This window comes from Maylandia zebra, linkage group LG10 (assembly GCF_041146795.1).
Source record: "Maylandia zebra isolate NMK-2024a linkage group LG10, Mzebra_GT3a, whole genome shotgun sequence".
NCBI classification, from domain to species: Eukaryota; Metazoa; Chordata; class Actinopteri; order Cichliformes; family Cichlidae; genus Maylandia; species Maylandia zebra.
In genome coordinates this window covers 12,849,479-12,864,639 of record NC_135176.1, presented here as the reverse complement: position 1 = coordinate 12,864,639, position 15,161 = coordinate 12,849,479, and the positions used below count along the sequence as shown (strand labels likewise).

Sequence of the window (15,161 nt, the reverse complement as noted above, 5' to 3'; positions counted from 1 at the left end):
GAGTTCTTGTTATGGATAAAAAGTGTCTTTTTTTTTTTTGGTTTCATCTGTGAACAAATATAATTCTATAAAGTGGTTCTATATAGTGTGTAACCGTTAATATAGAGCGTTATTAAATTTATTGCTAATGCAATCATATGGCACACTGACTTCTGAGGAAATTTTAAATGGCACTCGTCATCAGAAAGGTTGCCTACCCCTGGATTACAGTAAAAACACTAATGCAGTAATCAGGAAAGTGAGCAATCAAGAGTGCAAACTGTGTTTTAATGAGATTAAGATGAAAAGTGCATCAACACAACAACTTCTATCTTTAGCTGTGAAGTATGTGGAAAAACTACAGCACTGTATAAAAACAATGAGAAAAGTTAACGTGGGCGGAGTAAATTATTCTGCAGTAAGAGTAGTGAGAATGACTTTTCTGATGTGAGAATTGCACTGAAGGCAAAGAAAAAAAAGAATCGTAATACAACTGGCAGATATGTAGATTTGATCTGTTTTTATTACATTCTGTGGTTTGAACACATAAGTGGTTACAACAAAAATATTAATTTACGTAACAGCTCCAGGGATGACAACAGACAGTGCCTGTGGCAGTAATTTCAGTAATATTAGAGTGCAAGAGTCCAAAAGTGTTCTCATCAAGCACAAACAAGAACACGCTGATGCTTTTTCAGCAGTGACAACAAACTCGGTGTGTTGTGACATCTCATGTTGTAAATATGGTTACTTGAATATTTTGTAAAAATGTGATGAAAACTTGTTTGTCTTTACTGGTCTGAAATGTCATCCTCACCATGAAAGACTGAAATATGATTATATGAAATATATTTGTTCAGCGTTATTGTTATCATTATTTATCACCTCCAACGTAACTGAATAACCCTTTCTGAAGTACTTTTAGAGTCTGCTCTGCTAGCACCAAGTCCAATCCACTTTTTTTTTTTTTTTTTTTTAAATAAACACAAATAATAGCAACAAATGTATCATTCTAATGTCAAAACTGTAACAATTCCTTTTATATCACTGGGGAAAAAATTCATAAATTGGCATGAGGACATGAAAAACAACAACAAAAACAAATAAATACAAATCTGAATGAATCAGGGTCCCAAACAAAAGACGTCTTTGGATCTCTTGGTCCAGCAACCAGCAGAAACATGAGAGCGAAGGAACGAAAGTAGGCAGCAAAAAAAAGTACAAACAAAAAGAACACAATGCCATTTAGAAATTGAACTAGAGGAATTTATTCTGCACTCGTTTTTGTTAATCCAAAGCTCAGCATTTCAGCACTGAAATTATAGACAGATATATTCTATATGTAATGCCCTGGGCAACCCGCGCAGCTTAAAACAACATGCGCGTTTGTTACGAAGAGCCTTTGGCCTGATTTTGTTTAGACAGGTCTGAAGATAATGCAAGAAGAAGGTTGTATCAACAAAAGCAAAGTATTCTCCCGGTTCCTGGTTCAGTTGAAGCCAGTTCAATAGTTCAAGTATATAAAAATAAGGAAATATCATATTTAAATGAAAGACCTCAAGTGCTACTTGACCATCGTTGCTACCCGCATTTAAGTGAACAATGAGATAAGACACTATTTCAATGACAAATCGTACTGCGATGACAAAAAGTCATCACTGCACATGCTCAGAGGTCAGTGTACGTGACTGGGGTGACGCCGTGAATTAGAAGCGTTGGACCCAATTCATTGGTCACTGCTTCCAGCTGAGCTAGAAACACCTGTGACTGGCTGCGTTGTGAAGGAGGTTGAGGTAAATACAGGAAGCGAACGGTAGCTTGCGAGCTGTGCTCCATCAACATGTGGTTCACTGCTGACAAGAAGCTCTTGGACGGAGCTTGTGCTGGCTCTGCGGTGGGAGTGTGGTGCTGCACCACAGAGTCCCATGGCACGATCTTTATCGACGCCCTGATCCTCAGCTTCCTCAGCAGCTCTCGAAAGGCCTCTTCGTTGACCATCCATCCCTGGTCGCTGGAAGCGGTTCCCACGTTGAGGAAAATTCTCATTTTTGCATGCCGCCATTTGTTGGACATGTTGAGTACGCAGGCCATCTGCAGCAGAAAGAGGCTGCACACGTCCTCGTAGTCACGGCTGCCCGGCTGGAGCAGGTTGAGTGGCCACACGTCTATAATCCGCTCCGAGCCGTCAACCTTGCTGTCTTTATCTTCTCCCTCTAACTGGAAGAAATACCGACCCAGGCACACGCTCTTGTTCATTTTAATGGCGTCAGAAATTATCCCAACGTATTCCTCTGGTGCGAGCCACCGCGGGCTTTCTGCATCCCGGACGGGGGGGAAATGAGCCTGCAGTGAAGGCAGGTCAACCCCAAAATTAAATTCATCCTCGCCGCCTCGTTCCACTGCTGTGTCGCAGAAGGCAGAGTCCTGCAGGAGGAAGTCCTCAGGAGTGCAGCTGTCATAGAACCCCAAAATCAGCATGTTGGGCTTCATGCCACCTTTTAGAGGAATGTAGGAGTCAGCACATAAAGTAACGTCACACTCTGGACTGAATGCAATCACCAGAAAAGCGAGGAGACAAAAATGAGCTTACCTAGGCCTGTGATGCGAAGCAGATGCTGAGTTCCCTGTCTGACAGTAGGAGAGAGTGTCAGGTCAACAAAGGCCTTCACCCCAAGTTTATCAACTAGGCTCATCCAAAAGTTGTACTGCTGCTGGACTGGATCTGAAGGCAAGGTGTCTAAAACACAGAGTAGACAGAAAAATACATTCACCAAAACTAAGCTGAGAGCTTCATTTAATAGATGCAATTTCATCAAGGAAATGGTGAGTGGTAAATGGACTGGTTCTTATACAGCACTGTCCTGCTCAAGCACTTAAAGTGCTTTATGCAACATGTTTCATTCACCCATTCATAAAAGCATGTTTTTCTATGTCTAAGTGCTTTCTATCTGATATTCACACACATCCACACTCAAATAAACATCTGGAGCAACTCAGCTGGAGCCTCTCCAAGATGCCACAGAATGAGTCGAACCCTGGTCAGGTCCCCAGGCTATCGCAGGGCTAGCACATAGAGACAGACAACCATTCACACTCACATTTGCACCTATGGGCAATTTAGAATAATCATTTTAGCTAACCTAACCCACACAAACATCAGAACATGCAGACTCCACGCAGAAAGGCCCCAGCAGGATAGTGGATTGTGGCAGTATGGATTAAGGATTGAATAAAAAGAAATGTAGTTCCGCAAGGCCAAATCAATAAGGAGCTAATTATCTATCTGAACCCTCAGTTTGAAGCTACTGTGCCACAGGAAAAAAGTCAAGTGCAAAAGCTCCTGCACATTAAGTCCCCACAAGGAAACTTTTCATGATGGTATGTGTGATCAGGCCTGTCAGAGCTCATATGAATCCTACAACTTACAGATGACTGCAAGTTGATTCATAGCGTCAGGCTTTCCAGGCACAGGACATCAAAAGGTAGGTTTTAGCTATAAATACACAATGTTTCAGCACTACAGGTAACAAAATGCTTTGGTACGAATTAGTCACAGAACCCAAACAGTGCAAAACTGATACTGAATGTGAGTATCTGAGGCCTTCAAACAACAGCAGCAGCAACTTCAGTTAAGTCATAAGCAAAACCACAACGATAAGAGTAATTTAATACTGTTAGCTGCAGACGGCCATAACACGCCACCTAATGAGCATTACCCAGATCTCCCAGCTGCACATGACCCAGCACATACAGTCCTCCCTTCTTCAGCTGATTTACAAACAGGATGAGCTGGCTGGAAGAGCGGGGGTTGGCCACCATCAACAACACCTGCGGCCTCCAGAACTTCACGTGGTCTTTCCTCACATCCAGCATCAGCAGATACTTGCGCACCTAAAAACCAGAGCGGATAAAGAGAAGCGAAACTATTGAGAAACTGTAGTGCATGCTGGACTTTGTGTGTATGAGTGCGAGTGACTGTGTCCAGATAACCTGGTGGAAAATGAGAGCCTGGCTGATGTAGCCCCAGCTGCTAGTGGGCGATCTGTAGTGGAGGAAAAGCAGCAGCAGTAGGAGGAGCACGATGCTGCCCGAGGAGTACACGGGATTGATGACGAACATCATGGCCAAACAGCTCACAATCCCCAGCAGGCAGGTGTGCCAGGAAAAGAGCTGGAAGGTTGGTCTGTTAAACACACACACAGACAAGACATGAACAGCACGAGCGGATGGATATCACTTTTATGGCAATATATGTTTAGCTTTTGTAGTGTCACAGAACAAGTGTTTTCTTATGTCCTTCCAGAATTGATTAATTGATTACACTTTCATGGTACCATAGCACAATGTTAAATGTAGGCACAGAAGGACTAAAATGCTCTCGGGCTGTGATATTTACAGTCCTGTTACTAAGTGCTTTCAACTGCTTTGCGGTCACAATCAAATCTATTAACCATTTGTTCTCTGAAAATGTCAGACGTTTTTTGAAAAATTACCATCACATCTTTCTTGTCAACACAGACTCCTAACAATTAAACAATAACCTCACGATAATACAGAAAAGCAACAAGTTCTCACATTTGCAAACCTAAAATGTTTTTCACTTTTGCTGGAAACCATTCAGATTATAACCAAAATCAGCTAATGCAGTGACACATTATTGCTGCAGCTTCACTGCAACTTATCCTCCTGCTGAATTCATGCTAATATGATGAAGCTTGCTGTTGTCTGTTAATGTAACGACATTGTAGGTTCCACAATGTCAACAATGAGTTGCCACTGACAGAGGTCAGCAGACACCACACAAGTTTTTATTGTTCTTTCACTACTGGTTGATCAGTATTTATTACGACTCTACTTAAGACATTTTGCAGAATTTAAAACCTTAAGCATGAGTTAAGCATTTTAGTCATTAACATGTGCATATTTTGAAACTAGACATCACAAGCAAGGTGTGGCTCTGAATCAAAAAGCACTGGGCACAGCATGATAGTGTGGTAGCAACTTTTTACACATATAGTGCTTTATCAGCTGTTTTACACTAAACAGGGCTACATTTTATAACATGAACACTATGCTAACTTGCACATTAAGTCAAAAGTTTAAGTGTTTAAAAGTGTTTAATGAGGTGATTAATCATGCAAGTAGTAAGGTTTTGGGTCCATACGAGTTAACCTTTAAAAAAAAAAAATCCTAGTTTAAAGCATTCGTCCATTGGCTCCATTTTTTTTAACCCAGAGGCTACAGCCATCTTTTAATATACAGTCTGTGCTCATTACCTGAAATTTGGAGCTGATGCCCACTCAAGCGCCAAACAGGCCAAGTCAACTGCAGCGTAGGCAAGTAAGTAGAAAACAGTCACCAAACCTGCTATCACATTGAGCTCCCCTGCAAACACCACGCACTGCAACAAGCCACAAACTACAGGTTAGTCAACCAGTTCCAATTTCAAAAACAGGGACCTGCGGGCTGCAGGAACTCACCTGTGTCAGGCCCCAGGTGAACAGCACCGCCACCCAAGGATTTCCTGAAGCTGATGTGATGGCAGCTGGGGCTAATGGAAAGCCTTTGAGGAAAACCATTAAAGTTTCATAATTAATCCCATAAGAAGTATAAAAAAATATTTAAAAAAAAAAAGGATGAGCCTTACCAAAGAGGTGATCCAGAGCAAGAGCATGCAGGATACGGGACGCTCCTATCATGGCACACATCGCTGCTGACAGTGAGGCGCAGTATATCCCAATAGTGACAAACGGTGGCCATAAGTTGATCCGTTGCAAAAAGCCATAATCTTGAATCAACAGGGTCCTAAAGAAATATGTTTGTTATCATAACTCAAACGTCCTATTTTTATGTCATTTATATTTGATAAGCCATTTCCGACCTGTCACAGGTAGCGCTGATCATGAAGAAGAGCAGGACGTAGACGATGAAAGTGTAACTGACGGCTATGATGGTGCCTTTAGGGATTGCAACACTCGGATTCTTCAGCTCCCCTGCAGAGATGAGTGGAGTAAGAGCTGCTGTCATGAAGTGCATGTTTATGTACGTGAGACCAATTTTTGCATGTTCATACAGTATTGTGCAAAGGTCTTGAGCCACCACCGATTCTTTATACTTCTCTGATAAGGAGCCAGACTATTATGTTTCAAGGAATAGTTCTCCAGGCTTTCAAAAGAGCTTTTGAATTGGCCGCTTCTTCACTCATTTACACTCCAGTAATTGCACCTGACCATCTCCAGAAGAATGTCTTTCATAAGCCACTTCACACTGACACCCAAAAGACACCTAACTCAAGGGATGAACCAGTGTTGTGTTTACACAAAACAGACAACTTAGCGCAGAACCAATTTTAAATTGTACCTTTAGGCACTTTGTTACCAGCAACGTGTTGCAAAAACACATCATTTGTTGCCGTCTAAGGAGCTTGGAAAGAAAAGCGTCTGGACTTCTTTAAGTTGCTAGAAGACGTTTCACCTCTCATCCGAGAAGCGTCTTCAGTTCTAAGGGTCAAATGGTGGAGAGTCCCAGTCGTTTGCGACACGAACTGTCTGCCATCTATAATCCAGTTTTGAGATCCCTTCCCAGACGCCTTAACGCCCACTCACACCCTGGGCCATCTGACCTCAGGAAATCACATGATAGGGTGGGCCCAGGTTTCACAATGAGCTCACCCGAAACCCTGGCTGATTGGGACCCACACCCAGTTTCACACCTCGGCTCATGTGATTAGGTAGAGGATCATCAGGGGGTCCTTTTGTCCCTCTTTGGGGGGATAATACTGCCACTGGGTTTAAATCTGGGACTCCCCACCATTTGACCTTAGAACTGAAGAAGCTTCTCGGATGAGAGGTGAAACGTCTTCAAGCAACTTAAAGAAGTCCAGACGCTTTTCCTTCCAAGCTCCTTAGACTACGATGACCTGGATGACTGAGAACCTTCACAGACATCATTTGTTGCCATTTCTTAAGAAAAGATAACAAAGTTTGATAGATACAAAAAAGTATTTTTTAAATATTTACATGATTCCCAAAGAGCTATCAGCTGAAAACTTGACACATGTCAGCTTAGTGTGCAGCGTGTCCTTAAAAACTATTTGGAACCTGGACAAGTGGAGAACAAACGTCTACTTGTCCACTTGTTTCCAGGTCTTAAAAAATATCCACAATATTATCTGAAAGTCATGCCCTTAAGAAACGAGAAAAGGTCCAGCTAAGGCCTGACAGAGAACTGAGAAATAAATCTCATCCACCAGTTGATCCATAAACTGTTCGCTGAAGCTTTATCAGAAACAATCTCTGTGAAAGGATGGCTATCAAGGAATTCTTAAGAGAAAAGGAAATATGTACAGAGGAGGTCAAGGATATTTACAGCCATCTGTGAAACACAGTGGAGACTCTGTCAAGGTTCTGCACTCCATTTCAGTCAGTGGTGTCAGAGACCTTGCTAAAATTGATGAAATTATGAATGTCATCAGTTTGCAAACATACTACCAATGCAGAAAAAAACCTACCTGGACAGAAAAACCACACAGTGGAGCACGATCAGCATCGAAGCATTGTGACAGAAAATGGAACAAAAAGCAGCCAACATCCAAAGACGAGCTTTGAATGTCTTTCAAGAGGCCTGGAGAACTATTAGTGAAGACTACTTAAAGACATGACAGGGTGCATTAAAGAATAAAGTTGAACACACCAAATATTGACTTTCAAGCTTGTTAGACTCTGTTTTTGTCTTTTCCTCTCATGTTTTCATGTATCTTTGCACTTTTCAATAAATTACTCCATGCATTTAAATTCTTTCCTCACAAAATATAAAGAAATGAGGGATGACTCAAGACCTCTGCGCAGTGCATAATGCACCATGAGGAGACCTTGAGAAAACAGTCACAGAGATCTTTTGGGTATTGTGGTAACGCAAGATAATATAAGAAACGATAACAGGAAGTGAAAGTCCTGCTTTTAAATCTACCACTAGATTTTGGTAGAAACTGCAATATCTGCCTCTGAAATGTCGTTCAAATAATCAAAAAGACGTAAATGTTCAAGAAAAAGGAAAGTATTTAAAAATATCGCTAGTAGCACTGTCACCCCCAACAAATTTTCACCTGACATGTTGGCTCCAGCCATGATTCCTGTGCAGCTGGTGAACATGACCGCAAACACGGTGGCAAAAGACATGACAGAGTTGGTGCTGTAGTCCAACGAGTAACCAGCTAGAGAGAAAGGGGGAAAAAAAGAGGAACCTCAGCAAGACCTTAAATAGATGCTTCCCTGTCCTTACAAGCATTAACACTTGTGGCCCATCTATACTTACGGCCCAGGTTGTTCTTCAGTGTGGTGGCGCTGAAACCAGTGTAGCTGGCGTTGTAATGGAGGGTCTGGTTGCTAGGTCCGTGGTGGGTAATGATGAATTCTTGAGGTTTGACTGCTACAGAACTGATGAAGACAGACAGCAGCGATACAGTGACCACCAGAAGGATGACGAAGGCAGTGCGGGAGTAGATGTGGGCGCCCACCAGACACACAAGCAGACACAGCAGAAGGATTACTGCAGAATACAACACTGTGTACCAGTAACCCTGGGGAAGCACCCGCACGCCCGTGGACACAGAGGAGTCTAAAAAGAAAAAATCAGGCAGAAAACTTATGGGATAAAGTAAATGAAGTAGATCATTTAATGGAAAAAATATATATATAGTGAAACAAAATACGAGTAGGACCTTACCGGGATCTGCACCAAATACATCAAGTATGGCTTCTACGAGACCTAGAACATAGCCTCCACATGCAAAGATTTTTGCTAGAAAGAACATTAAACCAATACTTCCTCCAAACTCGGGTCCCAGAGACCGGCTTATCATGTCTGATTGTGTTTTTGTTAAGGCTTATGGTTCACCTGAAACTGTGGCAAAGGATGATTTTAAAAAAAAAAAGTTTGAAACAGTTTGGTCTGTAAGGATACAATACGCTCCACCGCCCTGTATCGCACCATTGGTGGAAATAGCACAGATGGACAGTATCGTAAGAGATATGATGGTGTAGGCTACAACCACCATCAAAAGAGCCTGCAACAGGCCCGCATGACCAACCACAAACCCTGCAAAGAAGGAGATCACACCACGTGAGTCACTACAGCACAATGACGTGAGCCATTAAAAACATGCCAAGCATGGCTTTTTTAAAATCTGTTCAAACATGCGCCTCTCACCTGTTCTCAGAAATAGCACAATGCTGAACATTGAGAGGACAGTTGGCACCATAACACCGAAAAACGTGTTCAATTTTCGAGGATTCTGATTTGGCGTCCCGGAGCTGGATTCTTGGGTGGGGTCCGCATCCGTGCCACATACCGCTGCAGTCACATTCAGACCGCACACCCCTGAGGTGATCAGGGGCGTGTGTTCGTTTGACATGGCTGCAGAGAAGAGGTTCTGCTTAGTCTACTCCTGTGGAAAAAAAGAAACCAATAGAGACCGTTTTAAAACCATTTTGAAGCAGTTCTACGGAGTTTAATCTGCTTCAGGTAGGCAGCATCTGAACTTGGAGTTGATGGCCTGAGTCACTTCTACCTTGTCTGTCTGCTTTGTGCACAACACAGATTGCTGTCATTTGTTAAGCCCAATTTATCTCTCACTTATCTCCCATTCTCCTTTTGTTGACTTGGACATATGAAAGCCTGCAGGCTAAAGGGCGTGGCACGGTCAATAGGAACTCCATTTTCACACAGTTTTGAAATCACGCTGAGAATTTGCCTCCTTGCCCCTTTCAGTGCCTCCTAAAAACAAGTGATCATCATGTGAAACAACAGCAAATGCCCTAGAACGTCTTATAAATACTTACAAGCCCTGATCAAGTAGTTACTCTTCACCAGCTGAGAATTAGCTGGTTTAAAAGTAAGTACTTTTGTTTTTTCTTTATCATCACGATCAAACGCTCACATGCTGCAGAAAGAATCTGCAGGCCAAGTTTATAGCAGACTTCATTATGAAGTTCCTGCTCACACTTCAGGTCGGTATTTGTAGTCACCTGATTCACAGCTGCTTGTCTGTTTTGACATACAGGAGAGAGAAAAAAAAACAGCAGCCACCTCAGCTGAGCAGCAACCAGGTGGCCTTGCGTGTTTTGTTCCTCTCAGCATTCGCTTTGTAATTGTTCCTCAAGGAGATATTTTTCATCACTGAACCAGCAGAGCAGCTTTCTGAAAGCTATTAGCTCAGCTACAGAAATCACATGATAGGAAACCCAGACTGCCACCTAAGTCATACACAACAGAGCTTGACTGAACACGCCAGGTACATTTTCTCCAAATTATTATAGAGGGTTCTAGCTAGCAACTGATTTATGTCAATGATACTATCTGTTAAATATCGGATTAGTTATTAGACAGTTAATTTAGATCTATTTCTCAAGGATAACAACAAAAAAGGGCAAACACTTATTGGTGTCACCTGCTCACATGAGGTTTTCCTTTGTCTCATTTGAGACATAAACTAAAGAAAGCGTCAGAAAGGCACTTGAATTCACAGAGCTTCTCAGCTGTTATTTGTTTTGTGTTAGTTGCAAGTCTTTCGTAAATTACATAGGCTTACCCCCATCATGACAAACGACTTCTTGGTGGTTATAAAAGGGAAGTTAAGCATTCAGAGATAGCCACATGCATCAGTTTGTGAGTTCCTGTATTCTAGTTGATGCTGAAACGGGCATTATGGCGCATGCTCTGCAAGATGCTGTCAGTGACGCACTGTGCTGATGTTTACGATGATAAATGATGATGATGACGAAAACCACGATTCAGTCTATCGGGAATTATAGGCCCTCCTGGGTCCCCGGACCCTATTTTTATAAACATGTAGGTAGGTAAAATAAATCACCGCTTCCGTCACATGTACGTTGGATGAGGGTGGAGCAACTGGAGCATAAAAACTTTACATCTCCAGAGAAGGGTAAATCGGGGCAAAAGCTTAACTATGCGTGTGCTGGTGCATTTTGGGTAAATTTCTCCCCAAGCCCGACGGTCAGGAAGTTCGGGCCGGCTGATCCCGCCATAATGTAAACAACACAGCTGATCTAAATGCTCCTGAACTGTCATTCAATCGGCAAAATCAAACATGTTTGCCACGAAACGCGCCCCGTGATGTGATGTGCCTTCCCCCCGCCCCCAGCTAAAACACCGAGCAGAGTCAACCTTACCTCTCGGCACACTTTCAACCACTTCCTGCTTGTGAACTCCTTTTGTTGGTTTGGAAGCTGGGTGTTTGGTTGAGCCTGTGTCAGTTGTGTGGAGAAGTCTCTCGCGTCAGATGCGCAGTAGACTCACAAATGTGGAAGCAATGGGCTGGCTGACCGAGATTAGCTTCCCCTAGAGTTGGATGCTGCGAAAGATGTGCTGCCCAATAATAATACAACTACCGCGGCACGCCTCGTTCCCTCTGTTATTTGTTAAAAAGTGTCACGGGAGAGCTGACACTGCTCATGTGACTGCCTACAGGGGAGGGCAAAACATTACAAATATGAGGAAAGGTACTGCTTGTCAGAGAAAACCACGCCCCCAACTGGTGGCCTCGCCAGGGCTTTATAAGTCACTTTAAATAAGTGTAGAAGAGTGCAGGTGATGACTCTGGATCGCAGTCTGTTCTGAGCAGCCTGTACTGAGTACTGTATGAACACCGGCTCATTTAGCACACAGTATAGGTCGATCTGTATCCTGGAGTGCAATGCCATTTCTTCCCTCCAGGGGTCACCAAATATCAAAGAGGACTTACTGGTCAAACATGGGCACCGACTAAACCTGTCAAATAATGGCGTTTTTCTTGATTAAAAACAAAAATAAAACCCAAAGAAAATCAATCTGTTCATCTCCATCCATTCAACTCCAGGAAATCAAACCACTTCTCGATGTAATCGAGAACGTTTGTGCGGGAGTTGCATAATGTCGGTGGGTGCATAGCCTGCAGACTGAAATGTCATGCAGCATGTGCCCTCGGAAGCACTACTGCAGTATCAACATCTGATCAGATGTTTGCAGAAGGCTCTAGTGCACGAAGTGCTGTGCAAAAGTCTCGAGCTGTCCCTCATTTCTTTCGTTTTTGCTTCCAAGTCTTGTAATTTATTTATTTTTTTTAAAGGTATTGATTGGTTCTCCAGGTTTTTTGAAGGCCTTTTAAAGATTTTTTTTCTTTTTGGACACTGGCTGCTTTTCCCCTTATTTTCAGTTGTTTATTAAGCCACTTAACATTGACCTTTGAATCATTCAAGCTCAAGAGATGAGCCAGTGTTGTGTTTACTCAAAACAGAACACTTAGCAAAGAACCTATTTTGAATATCTTTTGGGACTTTGTTACTATCAGCCTTGTGCAAAAGCACACAGTTTATTCAAGCTTCTTCAGCTGAATCTATTTTTTTATGCCAAAGATAATGGAGTTTGATAGGCATAAAATAGTATTTGCACCAACCAATGTGATTCTCAAAAAACTATTAGTCAAAAGCTTTGTATATCTTGGCATGGGGTACAATGTGTTCTCACTAAAATCTGAGAAAATTGAACAGGTAGAAGACAAAAGACAGACCTAAGACAGCCTCACCAGGTGAAAAGTATCTAAAAGATCATCAGAAGGGTGAGTGACAGTGGCTGTCAAGAAGCCATTCTTAAGGAAGGAAAACACAGAGAAAAGCTCAGGTATGCTAAATTATTCAAATCAAATCAAATCAAATCACTTTTATTGTCACATCACATGTGCAGGCACACTGGCACAGCACATGCGAGTGAAATTCTTGTGTGCGAGCCCCACAAGCAACAGAGATGTGCAAACACAACAACACAAACGAGCAAAATACAAGAATGGCCAACCTGAAACTAATAAATATATGTACAATATATAATAGTGTATGCATTTCTGGATGTGTATACTAAATATTTTCCTACGTGTGTGTGTGTGTGTGTGTGTGTGTGTGTGTGTGTGCGTGTGTGTATACACATTTTTACAAATTAAATAGTAAAAAAAATAAATAAAAAATAATAATAATAATAATAATAATAATAATAATAATAAAATATATAAAATATACAGAGTTGAATATGTGCAAAACAAGTGGCATTTATATACAGTGTGGAGTGCATAATGTTGAAGTTCCAGTAGTGAAGCTGAGGTGTCTATGACGTGTTCAGCAGTCTGATGGCCTGATGGAAAAAGCTGTCTCTCAGTCTGCTGGTACGGGACCGGATGCTGCAGAACCTCCTTCCTGATGGAAGTAGTCTGAACAGTTTATGGCTGGGGTGACTGGAGTCCTTGATGATCCTCCCCGCTTTCCTCAGGCACCGCTTCCTGTAGATGTCTTGGAGGGAGGGAAGCTCACCTCTAATTATCCGTTCAGAGCACCGCACTACTCGCTGGAGAGCTTTGCAGTTGTAGGCGGTGCTGTTGCCATACCAGGTGGTGATGCATCCAGTGAGGATGCTCTCAATGGCACAGTGATAGAAGGTCCTGAGGATGCGGGGGCTCATGCCGAATCTTTTCAGTCTCCTGAGAAAGAAGAGGCGCTGCTGCGCCTTCTTCACTGTTTTGTTTGTGTGTACTGACCACGTAAGATCCTCAGCCAGATGTACTCCAAGGAACCGGAAGCTGCTCACTCTCTCCACAGCAGCGCCGTTGATGGTGATGGGGGTGTGTACTTCTCTGCACCTCCAGAAGTCCACTATCAACTCCTTTGTCTTTGCGACGTTGAGGGTGAGATGGTTGTCTTGACACCAGTGGGTCAGGGCGCTGACCTCCTCCCTGTAAGCCGTCTCATCACCGTTGGTGATAAGACCCACCACTGTAGTGTCGTCCGCAAACTTCACAATGATGTTGGAGCTGTTAGTGGCTGTGCAGTCGTAGGTGTAGAGTGAGTACAGGAGAGGGCTCAGTACACACCCCTGTGGAGCACCAGTGTTCAGTGTGATGGGGGATGAGGTGATGCTGCCTAGTCTGACCACCTGGCGTCTGTCAGACAGGAAGCTAAGGATCCAGCTGCAGAGGGAGCTGCTCAGTCCTAGATCCTGCAGTTTCTAGGACTGCAGTTTCTATTCAAGAGCTGGACTGAAAAATCAGTGGCAACAGTTTTCATGGGGTGATGAATCCTAATCTGAAACTTTTGGCTTCAGGTTATCATCTGTATGTACGACAAGGACAGGAGAGAAGTGCAACAGTAAGCATGCACAGCCATCTCTAAAACATGGTGGAGGCTCTCTCATGGTTCGGGGCTGCATTTCAGCCAGCGGTGTTGGGAATCTTGTTGAATTTGATGGGAATATGAACTCTGATTTACAAAGTAACTACTTTTATTAAAGCGCAGGGTAAAAACCATTCACACTCACATTTACACCTATGGGCAATTTAGAAGCAGTCACCACTTAACCTAACCCCACTGACCTGGAGAGAACAATGCTAACGCGTTGCCCTATCAGAACAATCTAAATAAATACTCAAACCTCTTTTAAAATTGTCAATTCTGGAAGGTATGAGCATGATTTTCAGCTTTAATGCTCTCTATATTAGAGTTAGTCTCTTGCTCATCTATAAACTACCCCATATTACTGCAGGGTTGACAGTCTTGCACTGGCTCACTGTGTATTAAAGAATTAAAAAGTAGTGCTGTTTGTATTTAAAGTCTTAAATGGTCTTGCAGCTGCATATGTGATAAATTTTGTGTCCATACATAAACAGAAATGCATCAGCTGTGGTTGTCTTTAAATCAGAGCGGATGAAATACAGCTTTGGAAACAGCTGAAATGGAACTGTTGCTGGAGGACAGGTTGCTGTTGTGTTGTTTTATCTAATAATTCAGTTTAATTTCAATTCATTTTTATTTATATGGCACAAATTCAAACCAACAGTTGCCTCAGGGGACTTTATATTTAAGGTAATGACCCTACAGTATTAGAGAGAAACCCCAATAATGACACAGTCCCCTGTGAAGAAGCACTTTGTGACAGTGGGAAGCAAAAACTCCAGCAGAACCAGGCTCAGAGAGGGGCAGCTAACTGGATGAGTATGATGGGAAAAATAATGTGAACATCTTGACCATGAATTTTAAGGAACCCATTTATTTATTTTTATGTTACTTTTTTCTTGTAAAGTACTTTGGTTTTGGTGATATATAAATAAACTTTACTTGCTTACCTACTTTATTTTTCAGCATCACAAT

General features: G+C 42.5%; 1 protein-coding gene across 2 annotated transcripts; it reads right to left on the bottom strand.

Moving 5' to 3' along the window:
• Positions 1-484: 484 nt before the first annotated feature.
• slc12a9 (solute carrier family 12 member 9) lies at positions 485-11,445 on the bottom strand. 2 transcript variants are annotated; one of them, XM_076889075.1, is made up of 15 exons: positions 11,169-11,445; positions 9,721-9,753; positions 9,187-9,414; positions 8,941-9,075; positions 8,704-8,841; positions 8,293-8,595; positions 8,084-8,191; positions 5,861-5,972; positions 5,627-5,784; positions 5,460-5,542; positions 5,256-5,380; positions 3,970-4,162; positions 3,696-3,870; positions 2,570-2,716; positions 485-2,474 (listed from the first exon to the last, which is right to left on the bottom strand). In XM_076889075.1, the coding sequence occupies exons 3-15, from the start codon at positions 9,389-9,391 to the stop codon at positions 1,648-1,650; spliced, it is 2,709 nt and encodes a 902-aa protein (XP_076745190.1). In that variant the 5' UTR covers positions 9,392-9,414; positions 9,721-9,753; positions 11,169-11,445; the 3' UTR covers positions 485-1,647. The 2 variants fall into 2 exon arrangements, with proteins under 2 accessions (XP_076745190.1, XP_004563949.3); XM_004563892.4 differs by lacking the exon at positions 9,721-9,753 and having other exon boundaries at positions 9,187-9,424; positions 11,169-11,444.
• Between the last annotated feature and the right edge of the window lie 3,716 nt (positions 11,446-15,161).

What these genes read in the sequence shown, in the direction of transcription:
- slc12a9 (XM_076889075.1), bottom strand. Translation starts at nt 9,391, where the DNA reads ATGTCAAACGAACACACGCCCCTGATCACCTCAGGGGTGTGCGGTCTG. An exon ending in GGCTGGAGCCAACATGTCAG is followed by an intron (nt 5,973 to 8,083) that starts GTGAAAATTTGT and finishes TCATCTCTGCAG; the next exon opens with GGGAGCTGAAGAATCCGAGT. An exon ending in GCATCAGCTCCAAATTTCAG is followed by an intron (nt 4,163 to 5,255) that starts GTAATGAGCACA and finishes TGTGTTTAACAG; the next exon opens with ACCAACCTTCCAGCTCTTTT.